The 16,532-nt window shown below is 41.3% G+C and overlaps 1 protein-coding gene across 1 annotated transcript in view; it reads left to right on the top strand.

Moving 5' to 3' along the window:
- The window catches only part of grid2 (glutamate receptor, ionotropic, delta 2), a 423,119-nt gene that overhangs the window by 327,415 nt on the left and 79,172 nt on the right, over positions 1 to 16,532 (top strand). The window contains exons 9-11 of the mRNA XM_053421456.1: positions 4,049 to 4,150; positions 9,644 to 9,841; positions 13,598 to 13,910. Of these exons, the coding sequence (XP_053277431.1) occupies positions 4,049 to 4,150; positions 9,644 to 9,841; positions 13,598 to 13,910 (613 nt within the window). The remainder of the gene's footprint in view (positions 1 to 4,048; positions 4,151 to 9,643; positions 9,842 to 13,597; positions 13,911 to 16,532) is intronic.

The raw sequence follows: 16,532 nt of genomic DNA, 5'->3' as shown, positions 1-16,532 counted from the left end.
CGCTGCTTCAGGATCAGAGCAGAGGCAGCAGTTGGTTTGTACCATGTCAGAGTCTGAGAGTCCTCCCTCCACACTCCCGCTCACTTTACACTGTAACGTTCAACACAAACACTAATGAAGGGCTTACCTTAATATTTTTGAGAATGCAAGTTAGAAGTTACCTTGTTCAGTTTACAGCTTTCATTCTCTGAGATGCAATCAATATGGGGAGCATGTGCCTTGTGATTTTGGCTAGTCCTGCCTTGTGCCGAAAAAGTTTGAAAATGTATGTCATTTATTAACATCCAGTGGTGATCAACAAAATTAAAGCAAGTACTGTACAGTCGTTTTTTTATGGTAAAACATATATTTTCTATCTGACATTTTTGAGCTGGCTAATTGAAGCAGAAACTAAAGGATACATCCAGTGAAGAGGTCCTATATCAAATTGCTGGATAACATTTGCTGATAGTATGGCTGGTGCCTACACTGTACGACCTCCCCAACTAATCAGTCCTATAAGTGATAGTCATTTATTCACCTAACCCTAACCCTACTTCTAATGAAAGAAAGCTTAACAACTGTGTGCACTGGTCATCACGATATGAGAGAATGAAAAGCATTGGAGGGGTGACGTGTCCATTCTGTCTACCCTCATGCTGAATCTCTGTATTGTAATAAAATAATTTCATGCGGACCTCCTCATGACATCACTGCAGTGTTTCCAATTGATTACTTAGACTGTGGCAGTGCACCATGGTGTAATTTGTCCCATCACATAATGACACACAGCTTTAAATATCTCTAATTCGCAGATTTTTCCGGGTGTCAAAGTCTCTCACTCTCCCACTGAGACGGACCATTTGCAGGATAAAACCTGCCTGCATCTTTTGCCTGTTAAAACATCCATAGCGTCTTTAGCATCCTCAGGTGTCGGGCTGGCAGAATTTGGCATGAACTCGGCAGATACCACTTTCTGTGCGGGTTCACACGACAAGTGCACAGTTATCGTTATAGGCGACCAGACTTCAAATTAACACCAACCCTCCTCTGTGAGAGCCTATGCAGTTACTGGAAGTGACTCATTTGATCACTTAATCACATCATTGATATTACACAATAAACAATTCATGGTAAGAGAGGAAGAGTTGTATTAGATGTGTCTTTAATGTATAATGTGCATGTCAGTGTGGATGGAGAGAAGTCACATGACCAGTCTGGTCCTGATTGATCGGCCCCTCCGGGAGTAGTGTATTACTCTGTAAAGTTGATTGGTGTGTCTCTCTTTATCTAATTGGCTGATGGTTAAACACTGTGGGATACGCAACACAAGCCACCTTCTTTTAAGGTTACAGCAAAATGTTAATTGCTAAATCTTTACATTATTCATGGTCTCGTTTCACAGTCTTTCTTTAGCACCTCAGAGAAACACATGTGCTTTTCTTATCGGCTGATAACAGGTCCAACTGGCATTAGATACCAACATATAGTAGTCTTCTGGAGTTCACTGTTTGTGTGTGTGCGTGTGCGTGTGTGTGTGTGTGTGTGTGTGTGTGTGTGAGTTTCCTTGTGAGGTCATGTCTCAATATCATTGTGAAAATCAACACCATCCCAGTGTTAAGATTCACACCTTTAAAGTTAAATAAGGAAAATTGTCAGCTCTGTGAATAGAGAAGGGGTGCTCATTAAACATTGTTACGTTAAGTGTATTTACGTTGCATCATCTGCGGCACTTTTTTAGACAGTCCACAACAACATAGCCATTTAAATGTGAATGTTTTTTGGAGTTACTGTACGTGCACTGTTTTCTGGATTTCCAGGAGGCGTGCTCAGCTCAGGTGTGAAAGGGAAGTGGAAGTCCCTCTGTGCCATTGGCCTCTTATGGTGGCATGTGGCTTCACAGATGATGTTTTACAGATTATACACGGCCATGTTTCTACAAGCACTCAGAGTACTACTGCGCTGTAAATTTATCTTTTACAAGTCTCTCATCATCTCTGCTCACCACGTACCAGTATCTTGTTTGCCTGCCATATGCTCCCCATCTCCCGTCTCGTTTTCCCCCGCTCTCCGAGTGCCTCCCTCTCTTGGTTGAGTTAACTCTTGCCGTGTGTGTCCTCTCTGTCTCCTGTTTTTGAGCCATTTGCCTCTTTTTGACTTTCACATGCAGCTCCTCACCCGCTCCTGTTAAGATGCTGCACATATACACTGAGGTAGCAGGGATGGGTTACAGGCAACATATGTGAGCCTAGCGTTGGCCTCACACGCACACATTCACACTCTTTGATCAAGGGCTCTGTTGACATTGGGATTGTAGCAAGAAGAATTGCACGGCACTAGTTTTTTGTACCATAAAAAAAGTAAGTTGGCTCATCCACAGAGAAACAGAAAATTACAAATGCCTCTGTTTTCTGCATACAAAATGGAGAAAGACAAAAATAAGGGGATACAGATTTTTGATGTGTGTCGGCACACTTGACAGACTCGTACTCTAGCTCCACATCTCCCCCTCCAGGCTGCAAACAAGGATAGCATGTAGTGCAGTCTGCTGCACCTGGCTGTGTGAGTTACATAAATGCAGCCACACAGGCAGCTTATCAGTGAATTCCACTATTTGAAGTCACAGTGATTTTGTAATGATAATTAGAATAATTCTGTATCGCAGCGACGGGAAAGTGAAACTTGCTGCACATCCTCGCCCGTTTTTTCACTGCCTCTGGCTCATGAGACCTTAGTGCAAGTTGAAGGTGGAGGCATGTTGAGTATTATGTGTAAGTCAGTGATCTCGTTGTAATTATTGGCCTTATTAAGTTCTAATGTTTGACGTCCCAGGAGCTGCAGCAAACATAAGAGGACAGTCAGAGAGACAATTAAACTGTCCATACATTCCTGCAAAGACATGAGAAGAGTTTGAATCTGGCAAAGTAAATAAATGGCTGAGAATGGCATGCGAAAGACAATAATACCCCAATATACCTTTATAAAGGCCCTGCACAATTTGTATCTACTGGGGATGTCAGAAATTGCTGATCGTACGTGAAGTTCAGCAGATCTAAACTTAACCAAAGTTACATTTCCATGGATGTTTGGAAAGGGATGAAAGCAAGTATAGTTTTACTCTCTAACAGTTTTCCATTGCAGCACAAGGATGACACTATACCACACTGTAAGTAAGGATGCAAGGTCGCAAAGAAATTGATCAGAATTAACAGAACTGCACATTTGGCAGTAACTTAAATCCTTAGAAATATGGACCACCACATGTTTCACCTACGCTGCATGCTCCTCTGCTTCTCCAGTGTGTTTGTGTTTTCCTCTCTGCACAAGGCATGCTGTGAAAATTTTGGATTGCAGACAGCTAAATCACTTTTTGCCCCTTACTTCTTCTCTCTCTACAGGGAACCAAGGGTAGTTTGATATTTGAAGCTAAAAACAATATTTTATTGAAAGCAGAAGGCAGCACATAGATGAAGAAAATATGACTAGGGACTCAAATAATGTGGTCCCAGGGAAAAGTTTATGATGCAATTTGATAGACATAGAAGGCTGGGTCAGAATCCTAAAACACCTTTGAATAAAATCACCATCATTTTCTTCTTTAACTGTGCACAAGGAACAAGCCTTAGTGGATTCAGAAACATCAAATGTCCAAAACTGTCAATACAGAAGGGGGAAATAATAGAAAGTTGTTGATATATTTGTTCTTTCCAGTTCTCAGGTTACCTTTCTTCAATCCTTTCAGTGTCTTGTAACATCTCTACTCTTTTCTTTTCAAAAGCAAACATGCATCGCATTTCTTTTCTGACTTTGTTCCATAAGCAATGATGTGTCTTTGTTGTTTCGACTGCTCCAAACTGTCCACTGTCAAATGCCTTCTCAAAAACCAACTCATGCTTTTCCGTTTTTGGTGCGACCTTCCCTTAAATTCAATGTAAAGTGTCTTTGAGTTTCTTCGAAGGTGCTAAGGAAATACAATGTTGTTAATCTTGTAATTTCTTTCTGATCCCACACACATGAATCGGGTGTCCAACCTGTGAATCTAACGTTCAGATATTTTTGTTTCTTGCAGCTGGCAATGTGGGACCCAGTTCACGGCTTGAACGGCACGCTGACCGACAGGAAATTAGAAAACAACATGAGAGGAGTGGTGCTACGCGTTGTCACCGTTTTGGTGAGTACAGACAACATGCTTGTTCTCACATGTGCTCGCCTTATTCAATTATTTGACACGATTGTCCTTTTATCGGGAAATCTGCTCCGTTGTGAATCCAGCCTGTTGCTAGTTTACTGCTCGTCATTCAACTCTGTCTTCCTGGGGCAATTTGAGAGCCTGCATGGGGCAAACAAACATTTACGAGTTAAAGTGTGGAGGGGAGACCTCAACACAGGGAAAATGTAGCAAGGTGAGCCAACTAATGGACTGAGCCATCATCATTTTATTAGCTTCCATTTTGACATTTGACAGCTGGATGATAGAGGCCGTTGGAGTCTTGATGAGAGTGAGACTCCAGCTCTGTCTGTCTCGCCTGCAGCATCGATTTGAGTACATCCCATGAGTGCTTTAAAGATTCACCGCTGTAAATTCTTCATATCCCTTCTTTGAAGTGAGAAGCAGAGAAGAAAGCGCTAACGCCAGACATCTTTCAGGCTATCCCTTTGTCTCTCTCTCTCTAAATTTTTCTCCAGTCTTTGATTTTGATCACCCTTAAAGGAAAGAAGAATATGAACTGTGTTTTTGAATAGCACCTTTTCCCATCACGGGTGTATATTGGCCCCTATAGGTGCATTGTAAATGCATATTTATGTTCCATGTTGTGTTTCTTCTCGGGCTTTATCTCTGAATGTGTAAGTGTGTGTTTAATTATATGTGTGTGTGTGTGTGTGTGCGTGTGTGCGTGTGCGTGTGTGTCTGTTACCCTAGATGACTGATACCTCACGAGGGCCTAAAGACAGAAATAGATAGAAATTGTGTGAAACGTCCAGGGCATGCCGCCAGGATGTACTGTTTTCTTTTATGGGAGAATGTTTAGAGGGCACATCCTCTCTCTCAGTCTGTGTGTGTGTGCGTGTGCGTGTGCGTGCGTGTGTGTGTGTGTGTGTGTGTGCGTGCGTGTGCATGTGTGCGTGTGTACATGATATGAAGGGTTCTAAAGGGACCTTTTGAACAGATTGTTCTTCGTTGCCCTGGGGGTTCTCTCCTCTAATACAACCATTTTCTGTCTGTAAGGTGCATTGTCTCATTTATTGCCATGCAGAGTGACTCATGCCCACAACACACTGAATCAAACAGTAAAGCGTGTGTTAGAAAACACACACCGACACACATGCACAAACATTAAACTGCAAGTGGACATGCTCCCTTCATTCTCACCGCCAGGCTGTTGAATAGTTATCGATTAGTCAATTGATGATGCGATCATACCACAATTAGGGCCAAAGACTCTAAATCAGTGCCATTGATTAGCAAGGAGTGCATTGATTATTAAATGGCTGTTACCAGCAAATGGCTACATCATTCTAATTATGTGTCCATGGTCCTATACAGGGCTCAGCAGTGTAACTAGTCAGGTCACAGACACAACTCAATTGATATTTTGCACTGGGAATTAAATTAGTAGGTTTAAACGGCTACGTGATAACACTGTGTTCTTCACAGGAACCTGATTTTCGGGGGTGTAAGAAGCTGGTAAATCACAGAGCGTATAACTCCCTACTCACTGGCTTGCATATGTTCATGATTTAGTATGTCTTATCTCAGCAGCTGAGTTTTCATCTTTTCCTAATATTCTGTGCTACTTAATTTTTTCGAGTTTGCACCCCCCATTTCCCTGGTTCTAGTCCATTTATGAGCAGCACGCTGAGCTCAGCTACGGCAGCCTAAAAATGCAGCCACAGGCAGAAGATGTCCCTTTTTTATCTTGAGTTCATATTTTTGGAGCTAATGAAAGAGCAATCATAGTGTTTTCCCCAAATGTACCTAAAGTTGTATTTTTGGATGACGAAGAGGTGCAAAGTTACCACAAGCAACATTTCAGACAAGATGTTATGAGTAATTATAATTTATGATTGTTATTAATGATTTGATGTTCCATTCAATTTGCGCATTTAATATTTTCTAATTCACTTAAGGTAAAACTAAACTATTTACATCACATTGCTCATATCATTTGCTCTGGTAGAAGTAACAGCACAGTGCTTGAAACTGATCATTTTGTGACTGTTTATGTAAAACCTGAGAGAAAAAGTCAAATCCTGTCAGGACCTCTTGAATATCTGCATACTACAACATCCTGTACATCCTTAAGTTAGCCTGAACACTCTAACCCTTTTGATTTACTTTTGTAAATTTGTAAGTATAATAACAATAAGGCAGTGAAAAGGCGAAATGCTAAATGAGCCGCCAATAAAGAAACGTGTGGATTGAAACAAAACAGCAGACAGCACTACACTTTTTAAGATTTTTTTACAAAATATGCACCAACAATCCCTCCAAATGAAATGGTCATGTTGGTTACAACCCACACAAATTCACGAGCACTGGCGTTAAGGGCATGATTCCTACTTAATGCACTGGCAGTGAATCTTGGCATGGATGTGAACTGTGAACTGTTGCTTTTCTCCAGTTTGAATGTAATTCTTCAAGTTACTTAGCAGTCTGCTGACTTGGTCCGTCTTAAATCCCTGTTGTCCTTGATGCCAGTATTGCACCGCGGCGCTCAATGACTACTAATAGACTCAACCATGGCTAGACTCCAACTTTAAGAAAGTGTAGGTCAAGGTGAGCGGGCAAAAATACCAGATGGGTGTGGGAAAACACAGAAGGTTCACCTGACACCAGTGTAATTGTTTGATGCCTTTGTTACATTTTAAAACAGAGATCACAGAGTAAGGAAAAAAAAGAAAGTGCTCATGGCTCATGGTGTTTTGACCCTGAAGCTACAGGGACTCTGTAATAAAAGCTATTTTACCTGTGTGTATGGGAAACAGCAGAGACTTACCATAGTGTGTTCCAGTTTCTACAAATACTTGACAAAAATCTGCGGTACAGCATCACAAGTCACGGATTTTCTTCTTGAGTCCCCAATCAGCGCTGCATGTCTATTGTTATGTGATACATATTCTCCATCTTTATTAAAACAGAGACCAACGGAAAATGTATTTTCATAATGATATGAAATCTAATCTCCTGCAAAGAATGCTAGAGCTTTTCAAAATGCATATTTCCCCAATTTCTCAGGCAAATCCATAGAGGATTTTTGAAAATGCTGCACCATGCTGCAAATCACCACATGATTTCCAGCACTCCCTCAGAGGGCTCTTCAGATGTTATTAGTCTTTGTGGGAAATTTATGTTTCTTTTTTGGAGTCATGTCTCCAAAAATGCAGGAGCAGCGCTGAGACCCCATGAGGTACTTCCAGTAAGAGGAAACGGGGGGATACAGTTCTACCAAAGGAAAGGAAAGGATGGGTGACGAGAGACTGGAGAAGTATCAGAAAGAGAGAAAGGAAATGAAGGGAACAATTGCCTAATATGTTGGCATGAGTGGGAAGTATTGTAGGATGGATGAATGGATGGATGGATGGATGGATGGATGGATGGATGGATGGATGGATGGATAGATGGATGGATGGTGAAAGAGCGAGGCGTCCTGGACTTGTGTTTTGGTAAAATGGTGTATTATCACAGCCGTTGACTTTCAGGAGGAAAGAAGGGAAAACTAAATAACAACAGAGGAAGACAAGAGACTGATCACAAAGCATTACAAAGCCAGACTACATTTCATGCAGTTATTTTTCATGACAAGGTTTTAGTCTGGAAACCATCGACTGAGTATTGATTAAGCCCGGAGGTTTAAAGTCAGGCCAACCAGTGAGCCAGGGAAGTGTTTACAAAGCATGAAAATCAAAACTTGGAAGAGCCCCCTCCAACCATTTGTATAATATAGAAGTTATGTTCAAAGTTATGCCTGTATTATTTTTTTACTTCAGATTTATTCAAAAAATGCTCTTCGATATGTTGCATTGCCTAAGCCAATAAAGCGAAGATATTTATTCAAATGTTTTACTTTACTAATTTAATGAATCTTTGCAATGCATAATTAACCCCAGGAATGAGCTTTTGATGTAAAGTGTTAGAGCCTGGACAACTTGTCATCAGGGTCTTTGTTCCCCTGTACAACATGTTCTCTCTATCATATTTTCGTTTGGTTAATGAAGGTTTAAAGAACGCCCAGAGGGAAGCAATCAGTGGCACTTGGGGGGTCAATCAGTATGTATGGATGTGTTTGTTAGTGGGTGCTCCTGCCTTGATTGATGGATGCTTGTGGTGAGAGAGGGGACTTGGCATGCAGCTCCACTCACTGTCTAATAGCTTATTGAACGAAAGCAGCTAGCAAGGATTAGGAACCACCAAGTAAACGCGTGGCATACCCCGCATATGTGCGCGTACGTGTTTGTATTTGTGCACTTAAGGTGCAGCCAGTGTCCAGTCAATAACACACAGGCCCTCATAAATCTGCAAAGACATATTGGCCTAAAACATATCGCTGATCAATAGGGATTTATTAAAGAACAGAGGAAAAAAGAGGGATGAGGGAGAAATGGGAGGTGCGTGGTGGGGTGAAACTGAATGAAACGCTCGAGCCAAGTACAGTAAATAAAAGTAAACAGCCTAAAATGTCAGTGTTGTTCAATGTGATGTATCTTCAACAGAAACTGTGTTAAGTTACCAATGTCGATGGCGATTAATCTCGTTAAATTTCATGGTGCAATTATAGATTTTTCTGGCATTTTATATATTTTAATAATGTTGTATAGGTTATGTTTAAAACGAATTATTGAACATGGTTTCTTCCGTGAATAAGAAAAAAAGCTGAGTATGGAACTCTGAGATCTGAGCAAAGACTAAAGTAGGGGGTACATCTCCTGGAATTCCAAGTAGACAAAAACAAAAGGTGCTTCGGGAAGCATTTCATTTAATGAATTTTATAAGTACATTAGTACTACAACACCGGGCAGAATACATTTTTGTTGGAGAAACAGCACTGTTTTTAACCATTTTACCATACTGGTAAATAAAGTAGTCCACTAATGATATTTACTTTGCTGCAGCTTCCAGTTCTTAATGTGCAAATTCCTGGCTCGCCTATCTCTGAATAACTTTTGACCTCTAAAGACACTGTAGAGCATTTTTAATCATCAATCAACCAGTGAATGAGGAGGACAATTCATACCACCAGGGAAAAGAATGTGAGCCACTGGGGTGAGATTTCACCCTGACTGTGAAATCACATTTCTGACTCTGTGATGAGGGTCATGCATAGAGTAGTGGGCTGTTTGAAAGCCTAAAGGTAGCAGTGTGTCTCATTCACCTCGAGTCTAGTTAGACTCAAATGGTTGTGGTAGTGTAGAAAAAGTATTATACTGTCCAGGCAGTAAAATCCTTAGCTTTGGTTTTTGGTTTTTCTACTTCTAGTGTTTATCTGATTGTTGTTAAGTCACTTCAAAATGTCCTGTTTCAATGTGCAATGTAGGCTATCGAGAACACCCTCCCACCCTTTAGCATGAGCCTTGAGTAATTGGGTGATTTAATGCTTGAACGACTGCTGTATTGATTGGCTGCTTGACAGACTCACTGACACGCTGATTGATCCTCGCCTTCTAGGAGGAGCCGTTTGTAATGGTGTCTGAGAATGTTCTGGGGAAACCCAAGAAGTACCAGGGCTACTCCATCGACGTCCTGGACGCGCTGTCCAACTACCTGGGCTTCAAGTACGAGATCTACGTCGCCCCGGACCACAAGTATGGCAGCATGCAGCCGGACGGTCAGTGGAACGGACTGATGGGTGAATTAGTCTCCAAGGTAAGAAGAAATGATTTGCCAGTACACACACACACACACACACACAGACACACACACACGCACACGCACACATATTCTTACTCTGCAAGATAAATAAAATTTAATTATGGGGAACAAGTAATGAAATAATGAGAATCTAACTTGCTGATAAACTCGCAAAGGAGTGTTTGCTACCTTTTCATGCACTTGTAGGCTACTATTCAAATATATCCGTGCAGGCATGCCAGGCATCACTTTTGCTAAGTGGGTTCGAGTTCCATAGGTTGTGTCTGCACAGTTCAATCATAACATCCCAGCAAGAAATGATGTCACATCATCAGCAGTAATTTCAATTAAGCTGCCACAGTGCTGGGTTTGACTTCTTGAAATTGGAGAGAGCACTTTAAATGCTTCACTAGCTTCTACGGCAGGTCTCCTAAAGTGAACTAGAGAGAGTCTGACGTCAAAGATTCAGAGCAGGGATATTGCATATTAGGGGAAAACATCTGTAAAAATATGGATCATTTCAAGCATATCCGTGTGTATGATGCGTCACAACTGGCAGGCACTTGAACTGTGCCAGTGAAAAATGAAGAAAAAAAAAAAAAAGGGATTTGAGATTTCTCAAGAGAGAGTGAAGAAATAAATGTTTTCACAAAGATGGAGAGGCCTCTTGTTTGTGGGCAATACATTGGCACAGGTGGATGATAACTGCTTCAACTATAACAACACAACCACATGCAAGTTAGCTGAGGTGGTTTCACCTTTGTCGTCCATTAGCACAAAATATATTTACTTCACTGCTGGGTAACAAACTTGCAGCACAAACACTGGCGCTGCCAGGTCCATTCCTCGTGTCCATCTGTCTACTCCAACATGCCATATTAGTTTCCAATGACAGCTTTGCCATTGGCAGACAGTACAGAATATCTGAGATTATTTTGACAAATTACTAAATAGGTTTGATATTTGTGTCCGTATGTTCATATTTTACACCACAGCAGCAAAGAAGAAAGAAAAAAATAACCTCTCTTTCAATTGTTTTGGTCACAGTAATAATTCAGATTCCTTTTGGGATACTGACTCATCCCATACTCATACTCATCCGTCATCCTGTGGAAAAGAGTCGAGAATCGAGTTTATTTCAAAGTAGGTTTTCACATAGACGGAATTTGCTTCGGAGTTCTGGTGCATAACAATGAACATATAGAAATGTAGTCAGGAGGTAAAAATGTAACGAGAAAGATTGAGAATATTAAAGAGCAAGTCGTGTGAGTAAAGAACAGAGCACCTTCGGCTACAGAAACAAAACCTCGGTTTACACATCAAAAGAAACATGTAAATATACAAAGCAGCTTAAGGTTTCTCCAACATGTTCTGTTTCTTTGAGTGTCGTCTTGTGGTTGACCTGCCAGCAATAAGCCCTGACTTCACCTTACTGCCTCACATGACTTTCTTTCATCCTCAATATAACTTATGGATCGTAAGAAATGGCTGCAGTAGTAACAACAGTTAAAAAAATATATTTATTACCAGAACCGAGAAGAGAAGGGATTTTAGAACCATTTTAGCTGGAAACAGCATTTCAGATTTCACTGAGCATATATGGCATTTATAATCCTCTATACAATCACTGTAGTTATATTATTTGGAATCCTATGCTTCACGTAAATGTGCCTTAAAAAAGGGACTAAATATCTTGCAAATCACCACAATAAAAAAACAACCAAATCTTTCACTATAGTTGATTACAAACTATTTTGTCAGGACACATAGCACATATATGGACCTCAATAGAATTGTAAAGTGTCATGACATTGAAAAAGTGCATGCCGATATTTTTTCCCTTTGCGGCTGCACACTTCATTTCATGTTTTTCCTCCATAGGTCAGGGATGTTATTGTATTATCTGCAATGTTTTTTTCAAAAGCTTTCTATGCCATTTACTCTACTTATTTTTTTCGTATTTATTCATTTCACTGTGTGTCAAGTTTGAACATGCTTTTAAGGCAAGACTCTCCTTCCCTTGACCTTGTGTAGCTGTTTGTGTTCAGTGTTTGTGTCCTCCTCCCCCCCCTGCATGCTCACAAAATGATAGAAATATGCTTTGAGCACGATGCATATTAATGTTTACACAGACAAGCGCGGGTTGTTAATAAACTGAACATGCAAATAATTTTGTTTTCCCCGTCAGTCAGCAACAACGTTTATCTTTCCAAAAACCCAATTACCAGATAATTATTATCCAAAGTGCTCTCTGGAAGTTTCTGTGTTAACGGACCACAACAGTCAGCACGGCAATTAATCTCTACTCACACACACGCGCTGGCATGCATATTGTTGTGTTGTCTCAACCAGCAGGCATCTCGCATGGTTTGTCCCAATATTCTTTTTATGCAGCATAAGTGACAATTTCTGTACATTTGAGTTTTTCTTTTTTCTTTTCTAACTCAACTGGAAATGTAGCTGATTTTTCTCACCAGCAGTTGATTGACACGTTCATGTTGTGCGCAAGTGTACGTGTGTGTGAAGATGTGAATGAAGTGTGTGGTGAGTTAACATGCAAGTGACTGCCGGGTTAAACATTTGCAAAATCAGCAAGACGATCTCATTATTGCATCAGTTCATAATAAGTCTAACTCCATTATAAATTTCTCACATGCTCACTCACACCATCTAAACCCTTATGGTACAATAAGACAACAGCTGCTGGCCAAGCACCAGGACTAAAAAGAATTCAATCAGGTATCATGGCAAAAAAAAATCACTGACAGCCTTTTCTTTATTTTTACTCTGTGTTTATACGTAGATAATTTAAGAAGTAATTTCTTGTCTCTTAAAATCCAGAGAATTCCAAGCGAATGCAGATCAGTTGGATAATAAATGAATGATTCAGAGGTCAGGCATCATCGACAGTCCTCATTGTGCTTCCAAGAGAGTGCTTGCATACCTATGTACAGTGCAGAGGTAGAACAGAGCGTGATGCACATAATGAGAATATCCAGATGTGAGCTTGTGTCAAGTCATGGTCAGGGTGAAGGAAACACACACAGAGCTGTTGCTGCTGGCAGGTGGCTGTAATAATCAGACAAGCCAGTCAAGTAGTTGACTAGTTAACAATTTGCAATGATAAAAAGAGTTTTATTTGAGCCTGATTAGAGCTGAAAACATGTAACTAAAGGACAATCCGTCAATCATTGAGTTATTGCTGGAGTGGCTCGAGTTTGGCTGCCCAGCAAGCAGCGTTATCAAGAGCACTTTCTACAATTGCAGTGCAGACATGATATTCAATTTCATTTGTATAGCGTCAAATCATAATTATCTCAAGGCACCGTACATAGTTACGGTAAGACCTTAAAAATTGTAGAGAAACCCAACAGTTCCCAAAATGAACAAGGAAATTTCTAATTTTTCACTCTTGCCTGCGATAAATCAACAGACGCCTCAAACACCACCCAAGATAGTTTCGTGCACAGGGTTACTGCCGAGTTGTCTGCCTTTGTAAGCCAAACACAGTACTGCCACAGATGAGGAAAGATAAGCATTTGTTTGGGGCCGAGATGCTGCTACAGGTCCAACATTTAGTGGCAATGACTATTGTTCATCAACCTTATATCATATACATGACCTAAACCTTTCACGGTAAATTGAATGTTCGATGGTTAGCCAAGGCAGAGGTTGAAGCAGCCATCTGCTGCACCTCTGGCCACTAAAGTCCTCACCCACACATTTCCACAGTGTTGATACTTGATCCCCCCTCTCCTCTGCCTCTCTCAGCGAGCCGATGTGGGACTCTCTGCCCTCACCATCACGCCTGAGCGAGAGAGCGTTGTGGACTTCACCACACGCTACATGGATTATTCTGTGGGTGTTCTGCTGCGAAAGGCCGAGCGCACCGTGGACATGTTCGCCTGCCTGGCTCCCTTCGACCTGTCACTGTGGGCGTGCATCGCGGGCACCGTGCTCCTCGTTGGCATCCTGGTGTACCTGCTCAACTGGCTCAACCCACCCCGGCTACCCATGGGATCTGTGTCTTCGACCACGCTGTACAACTCCATGTGGTTTGTGTACGGCTCCTTTGTACAACAAGGTAAGGACGACGCAGAAAGGGTAGAACAAAAGAGGAATGTCTGATGAGTGAATGTGATGGTGTGGGGAATCCTGAAAATACCCCAAGAAAAACTCAAGAATATAACAACAACAAAAAAGCCAAGAAAAATAACAAAACTTGGATCAATAAACCAATGGACAGGGGCGAAATCATTGTCTCCTCAGCTGAGGTTATTTACAACAGCAAACATTTGGAACGACACTGTGATCTATCTCAATCCTAAGCTCTCCAATATGTTGCAAAAGGCTGGGTGTACCGAAAACCTTGTACAGGATCCAAGATGTCAACATCAGTATTTGGTGTCCTAAAACCACTATCACATTGGTACAGGCCAAGAAGGTAGATCGTTGTGGACCGGGAGCCTATCAGGGCCAAACTAGTTGAGTATAATTGTAATTTGCAGGAGAGGTTGTCTCATATTTGCTCGTAACATGTCTTCCCTTGTAACCAACTAAATCTGGCTTGCTTACTGATGGGTTGATGCAGGCAAGTTGTATATTTTGTGTGGTCTCCTAACGAAGCAAGTAAAACTCTATAATTGTCTTGTTTCCTGATTTATTCGTGTATTCATCTAGTTTATGATTCTTATCCCAGCTGGCAAATAGAATGTTCACAGGAGTGTTGTTGTTTGCTATTTTGCGAAAAGGGATTTGGGCTTTTTACAACACCGTTCTGTATTTGCAGCGTCCATCGCAAAGGTAAAACACAGCAAGAGGAGGGAAGGGGAGGGAGGCGTAGAAGAGAAAGAGCGTGATTGCTGAAGCAATCTACTGTCAAAGATTTGATAATCGCTGTCTTCTGGGTGTAATAAGTGTGGGTTGACCTTTTCATGTTCGAGCACAGTAGCCAAATGAGAACAAAAGGGAGGAGAGGTTCTGCTCCACATGGACTGACTAGAGGATAATGACCTCTTCCTTGTTATCTACCCAAAGATTTTCCAGAATCCGTCAGGCCGTGCTCAGGTGAAAAGATCAGACAATTGACACCTGGGGAAGGATTTAGATTTCAATTTAAATCAGTGCAGGGATGGAGTCACACCAGGGAGATGTAAGAGCAGAAGGAACAAAATAAGATCAGAAACATCTCAATCTCATGTCTTTGGAGTGACTATTCACTTGGTCCATATTGAGAATAGTATGAAAGGGTCTGAATATCAGCTCATTAGATGTTTGCAGTATAAAAAAATAACAGCTCTCTTCCAAATGAGCCCAGTTTGCTCTCGCTGTCATGCTCCAGGAGTTGCAATAGTTAATTTCTTAAGCTGCATTAATTATACACAATTTAGTTTCATTTTTTTGTCTGTGCAACATTTTAGGCCCTGAATGAGCAACTGATGAGCATTCCTGCGTTTGGTAAATAATCCTCCATCTTATGCTGCAGCTAATGGCGGTAATGATGATGATGATACATTCTAATTGCTGTTTGATATTCACAATCGTTTCTCTTTTTAGCCTTAATTAACATTTTAGTCATGGCATCATTAGAGAGAAAGAAAGAGCGAGAGAACGGATCTAATTCTTCCAGAGTGTGTCTGTCCTCTGTGTGTGTGTGTGGAGGTGTGTGTGTTTATTAGTGTGTTTTGTGTTAAGTGTGTACAGCTGCGTGTTTATCAGGTGTTTCCGAATCATGGGAGTGGAGCTGTGCTGAATCCACAGATAATTTGTTTCTGATTCGGCTTGCTGGAACTATCTGTCAGAAAATTAACTGAGCATGCACAGTCGACTGCCACGAGGCCAAGCAGCCCAACCTTCAGCAGCTTTAAAAGTCACCTGGAATGATGTTTTACTTTCATCCTAGCAATTATTTTCCAAAGCAGATATCTCTTTCAGACAGCTGTCAGCTAACCATGAACTCAAGATGTATCCAAACTGACAATTTTGGCTTAATGTGAGTATCTAGAAACATCGATTTAAAGTCATTGAAAATGCACAAACACACACTCTCTCACATACACACATGTATATACACAGGATGTTCATTCAGCTGCTCTCAGGTCTCAGGAACTTGTGCTTACCCTGAACTCGTACCCTGGTGGATGCAGACACACACACCCTCAGAAGGAGGGAGCTAGAGATGAGTGATGAAAGTCACTAGTCAAACATGATGCCAGAACTGCAGGAGTATTACACTGATTTCTTTCAACCCTTTTATTTTTCTTTCCCCATTCATTGTTTCTTTTTCTTCCTCTCTCATTTTTTGTAACCCATTTCTCTTATTATACTCCCATTTTCTCTCTTTCATCTTACTCCTTTGTGTCCTTTAGGTCCTTCTCTTCATCATGACTTCAGCCCCCTCCGCCTCAAATTCTTCCTCTTTCTTTGTTCCCTCTCTCCCTCCCTCCCTCCCTCGTCATGGACACCAAGTTACCGACCATTTCAGTCTGATCAGTGTGGGCGTGCATGTGTGTGTGAGCCTGTGTGTCCGTGTGTAATAACCATGAATCACCGAACTGAAAGGGCCAATATAGGCTGTAGTGGGAAACTGTCTGTACCCCATAAGTTATGTCTAATTGGTCAAGGAGAGCGAGAAAAAGAGGGAGCGAAGACAGAGTGGGGAAGAGGTGAAGCGGCACAGTGGGCCGCTCTGCATTTGACAAAATGT

Source organism: Pleuronectes platessa, chromosome 4, assembly GCF_947347685.1.
Source record: "Pleuronectes platessa chromosome 4, fPlePla1.1, whole genome shotgun sequence".
NCBI classification, from domain to species: Eukaryota; Metazoa; Chordata; class Actinopteri; order Pleuronectiformes; family Pleuronectidae; genus Pleuronectes; species Pleuronectes platessa.
The sequence above is the reverse complement of the archived record's forward strand: the minus strand, read 5'-3'. Positions and strand labels throughout refer to the sequence as shown.